The following is a 4,595-nucleotide window of genomic DNA, read 5'->3' on the forward strand; positions in this document are numbered from 1 at the left end:
CGTCGTCAGTGACAAGTTTGATCCGCGCTGCATACGCGGGTGATATTATGTTTGTAGCGCTGCTACAGGCTCTCGGGAGCAAGGAGTCTGGAAACTCACGCAAGAAGGATTTGGCGCGATTGCGCGCCCGGTTACACCGATCTTCGTTGAAAAACGGGTTGCTGTATTATAGCACCGATTCGACGGATACACCACAGGTTGTGGTGTCTCACGATGAGAATTTGAAGTACCGTATCCTCTATGAGGCCCACGACACCCCACCCAGTGGTCATCTCGGTCTTGAGAAGACGTACTCTGTGAGTTACCACTACTGGCGGCCAAGGTGCAAAAATAGACGAGCACATATGTGCGTACGTGTGAGACGTGTCAAAGGGTGAAACCCTCTTCGAGTGCACGCCACTGGCCAGTTTACTGGTACTCTCCGGGTGTTTTTAGTCCATGAGTATTGGACTTTTGTGTTTGGCCTACCGAAGGATTCGGCGGGCAACAAGGGTGTGGTGGTTTTAATGGACCGTTTGAGCAAGATAGCTCATTTTGCAGCGGTATTGGACACCATCGACGGTGTGGGTATAGCGACGCTGTTTGTGGGTCTCTTCTCTCGACAAAATGGACTCCCGGAGTCATTTGTCTCTGATATAGACCAGCGCTTCGCTGGAAAGTTTTGGTCCACACTCTTCAGGGTACTGGGCACCAAGCTGACTATGTCAACAGCGGACTATCCGCAGACCAGTGGTCGGACTGAGTGCGTGAATCGCGTCGCTGAAGTCGTTTTTTGCAGCGTCTGCGCTGAGACGCTGAAGCACTGGAGCGCTATGTTGCCACTCGTAGAGTTCTCACTGAGCAATGCAGTGCATTCATCTATCGGCTAAACGCCGTTCAACGTGAACGGGCTTGTTTATCCTCGCGTCCCGCTGACACCGCCATCCCATGATTCAGGGCTTGGCGGGGGAGGAACAGCCGAGCGGCTAGCTGGTAACGGCCCCCTTACCATGCGTAAAGAAGTCGAAGACTTCCTGTATACCAAACTGAGTGTCACGATGCGATGGCTGAAAGCCAATACATGCAGAAGGAATATGCAGACGGAAGAGGAAGAAGGAATGTATAAAAGATTGAGGTCGCAGATCTGGTTTTATTAAAATGCTAAAAACTTTCCATGCAGTTTCTGCTGTCTTCAAGACGAAGCTCCGTCCACGGTCTATTGGGCCTTTAAGGTCGTGGCTAAGCGAGGCCTAGCGTATACGGTGAACCTTCCCGGAAGGATGCGCACTCACCCAGTGTTTTATGTGAGCTTGCTTAAGCCGTACCGGGATCTGGCGCAACTGAACGCGGAAGCATTGGCGCTGGGGCGGCGCCCAAAGGCGCTCGGCCACCCAGAAGCTGAGCTAGCAACTAATTCTGAGCACGGAGCGCAACATCTTACGTTTCCAACGGCGCAAGGCTCTCCACTGTCGCACAAAGTGACGTTTTTATCTACTCGACGGATAGGAGCTGCTCTGAAAAAGCACGATAATCCTCAACGCGAGGCTGTCGGTGCATAAGTGCTCCAGACTCTCGAGGTCTTCCGCACAGCGCTAGAAAACACGGGAGAGATGCTTGGCAGAGGGTAGCGTCGCTAGTTGCAGCAATTCACGCTCAATCGAGTACCGATGACGACGGACTTTGTCCTCCAGCGCTTGAAGAGCATCGCAAGTCACCGGACGGCGATCGACCAAGTCGTTACCGTCCGCCACCGAATTTTCTCGATGAGAATGGTGGCGTCCACTACTGCGTGGAATACCAGGTGGGTCGACGTCGTCGACGGGGTTTAACCTAATATCTTATGAAGTGGTGGAGATACCCAAATTCCAAGAACTTTTGGGGGTTAGAGTTGCCACCTCGGCAAGACTGCCCAGATGTCGTACACGCTTATGACAGAGCGATCATGACGATCCTCGTCGTTGTACGCCCCGCGCTTCTCAGCGGTAGCCCAAGAAGCCGAAGGATCATGAGCTGAGCCCACGCTATGACCCTGAGCTACGGTAGTCGTAGACTCAACCACAGAACTCGCGAAAGCGTGATGGATTATTCATGTGCAGGGCGACAATACGTAGGAAGTCGGCGCTGTGCCTTCAGCTTGGCAAACTTCAATCAAAGATGGCGTTCTACGCGCACGTCTACTTCCTTGTGGCTTTAATGTAGGTTAGACAGCGAAGAAAGTTTCCGGTGCCGCTACATCCATCGCTCACGGAGATCCTCGTCATCTGCAGCGGTTTCGCCTTAGGCGAGCACCACAGGAATGGTCCGCATTGCGGGAACAGGAGGTCCTCCTTTTTTTGCACTTGAATTTGAGCGCGATACCAATCCATTGAGATCTTTTGGGATACCAAAAAGCGAGCTCGCAGAGTTTTCCGCTGGTCAAGCTTAACTTGTGTAGTGGACGGAGGCCCGACTACGTAGATGCCTAACGATCAAGTGATCGCATCTTTCGCATCAGTAGCGGGATCCGCCAAGCGGAAGCCGTATTCTACACGAGGGTCTAAGACCGAACGTGGATACGAGCGCAGGAGAGTCGCGCACTGAGCAGCCTGCAATTGCTGTTCGTGTGCCTCGTCGAGGCGATTGCTAATAATACTACTTCCCCCGGAAACCGAGAGGTCGGGAACTGACATGGTGTCCGCAGGGTCTGAGCTGGGCTCGCGTCGCGCCGTTGACGTACTTCTTCTTACTCGTCTTCCCATGCTAGGAAAGAAGTGTTCGACTCGTAGTCGACATCCTCGTTGCCGAGGGCTTGGGATGCGCTTCTAGTGGGACGTACTGTCCGGATATGCATTCTGTGCAGAAGAAGAAGAAGTTTGGGATTGCCCGCGGGCGCCCTCGGAACCAGCCGAGCTGGGTGATTGCGTGTCGTAGACACAGGGCTTATAGAGCGGAGAATGTTTAAGGTTCTTTTTTATGAACGTAAAGGTGTCTCATATACGCGAGACTCATATGAGGCGATTGTTAAATGTGTGTGAATTGCGAATATTTACGATTTCAATGGGGATATTGTAACGGGGTTGCACAGGCCCTTGTAAACAAGAACGGGTCGCCAAGATTGTGCGACTGTACATAGGTGTGTATTGTACAGTTAGTGTAATAGCACAGTGGTGTGGCTACACCGTAACAAGAAGCAATCACGTGGCAGGAAGGCCAGGAGTAATGCATAGTACTATATTTATTAGGTTCTTCTATATTAATTAGGTATTACTATATAAATGAGCAAAATCTAGGGTTTTAGTCATTGGCGGCTCTGCTGCAAATAAAACAATAAAATACAGTTTCATTATTGAACAGAAGTGTTCGTTTGCCTTGGTTCCGCCATACTCGTACTGGTTCTCTGAAAGAACGTAAGGTCGGTGTCCTTAGCTTAGCTTCTTTTTAGCAAAGAGCTACGTCAGCCTCGCAGCAACTATTATTTTAATGCATTTGCTGCGCGATGAAAATATCACTTGAGCGGGATGCAGCACTAATACGACGCGATCGACGCGATCTCTCTACGCAGGTCATGGTTGAAAGTATACAGCATTACTTATAAATGATCTCTCAATCTTCTGATTTGTTAGCACCTCGACAAAGTGTTGTCAGTCTTGATTGAATCTGGATTGTCGATGCCAATGGACTTGCTGACATCAACACGGCTATTTTTTGCATCAAGTTGGCGAAAAAAGTACTTTTAAGTTTCCTACACAGATGCATTGTGCCTTCGATACATTGGACCGGTAAGGATTATAGTTACAAGAAAATAAAGGTGAACGCTGAATACATTTGGTGTCGATAGCAAACACATCTCTGTTTATGTAGGCTTGCTAGAACCGTGTCACGACCACGCTACATCAGCTGTATCGACGCGAAGTGTTCAGGTCTTGACTATTTCCTGCAGCTTATCTACCGCCTGCACTATAGCACGATCCGATTTTTGAACCTTGTGGGGTGCTTCAAGGCTATAGATCCAATTGTGAAGCTTTGCAGTCATGTTTGATATGATTGATGTCTGCATCGGACGTGCGCTGAGAACGAGAAAAAGATTCGACGCACCGCCTCAACCGCAAAGGCTCAAGTGAACCAGACTCGTGAGAGTTGCTTTCCGCCAGCTTTATTTAAACCAGAGCAGGACGACATCATCGGCACAGTGTCAGATTAAATGGAAAAAGGACCCCACTCTAAGAAGCCGTAACATTCTGACGGCAGGACTCCTTAGAAGTTGATGACGTCGATGATCGAGAAAACTCTTTACTTTTACCACGTACGGTATAGAACGGTTGTGTAGTACAATGCGTGGGCCAGCCATTACTTATCCGGTGACTGTGACAACACGATTATAGATATGATCAGGCTGCTGACAGCACGAAACCAAGAGAGTGTGAAGCTTCTAGCGTAATGTACCACGGGTTTGTCATGCACTTTTTGCGAAGACAGCTTTGACTTCCAGAGTGTGCGTTAACACAAACACACAGAGGCCGAGCTCGTGCACTCCTACGTGGCCCAGAAATGATACCCTTTAAAATAACTAACATGACTATTTTACCAAAATCGAGTTAAAATTTAAGGGATATGTAATGAGCAATTTTAGCGCGAAC

At 49.4% G+C, this 4,595-nt stretch overlaps 1 protein-coding gene across 1 annotated transcript; it reads left to right on the top strand.

Annotated features, from left to right (window-relative positions):
* Window positions 1-3,708: 3,708 nt before the first annotated feature.
* On the top strand, window positions 3,709-4,159 carry PHALS_14040 (uncharacterized protein; the record flags this gene model as incomplete). Its single annotated transcript, XM_024729773.1, has 3 exons — window positions 3,709-3,737; window positions 3,820-3,943; window positions 4,031-4,159. 3 exons carry the CDS (start codon window positions 3,709-3,711, stop codon window positions 4,157-4,159), a joined length of 282 nt encoding a protein of 93 aa, XP_024580117.1.
* Window positions 4,160-4,595: the final 436 nt, after the last annotated feature.

This window comes from Plasmopara halstedii, assembly GCF_900000015.1.
Source record: "Plasmopara halstedii genome assembly, contig: Scaffold_816, whole genome shotgun sequence".
In the NCBI taxonomy this organism is placed as follows: domain Eukaryota; phylum Oomycota; class Peronosporomycetes; order Peronosporales; family Peronosporaceae; genus Plasmopara; species Plasmopara halstedii.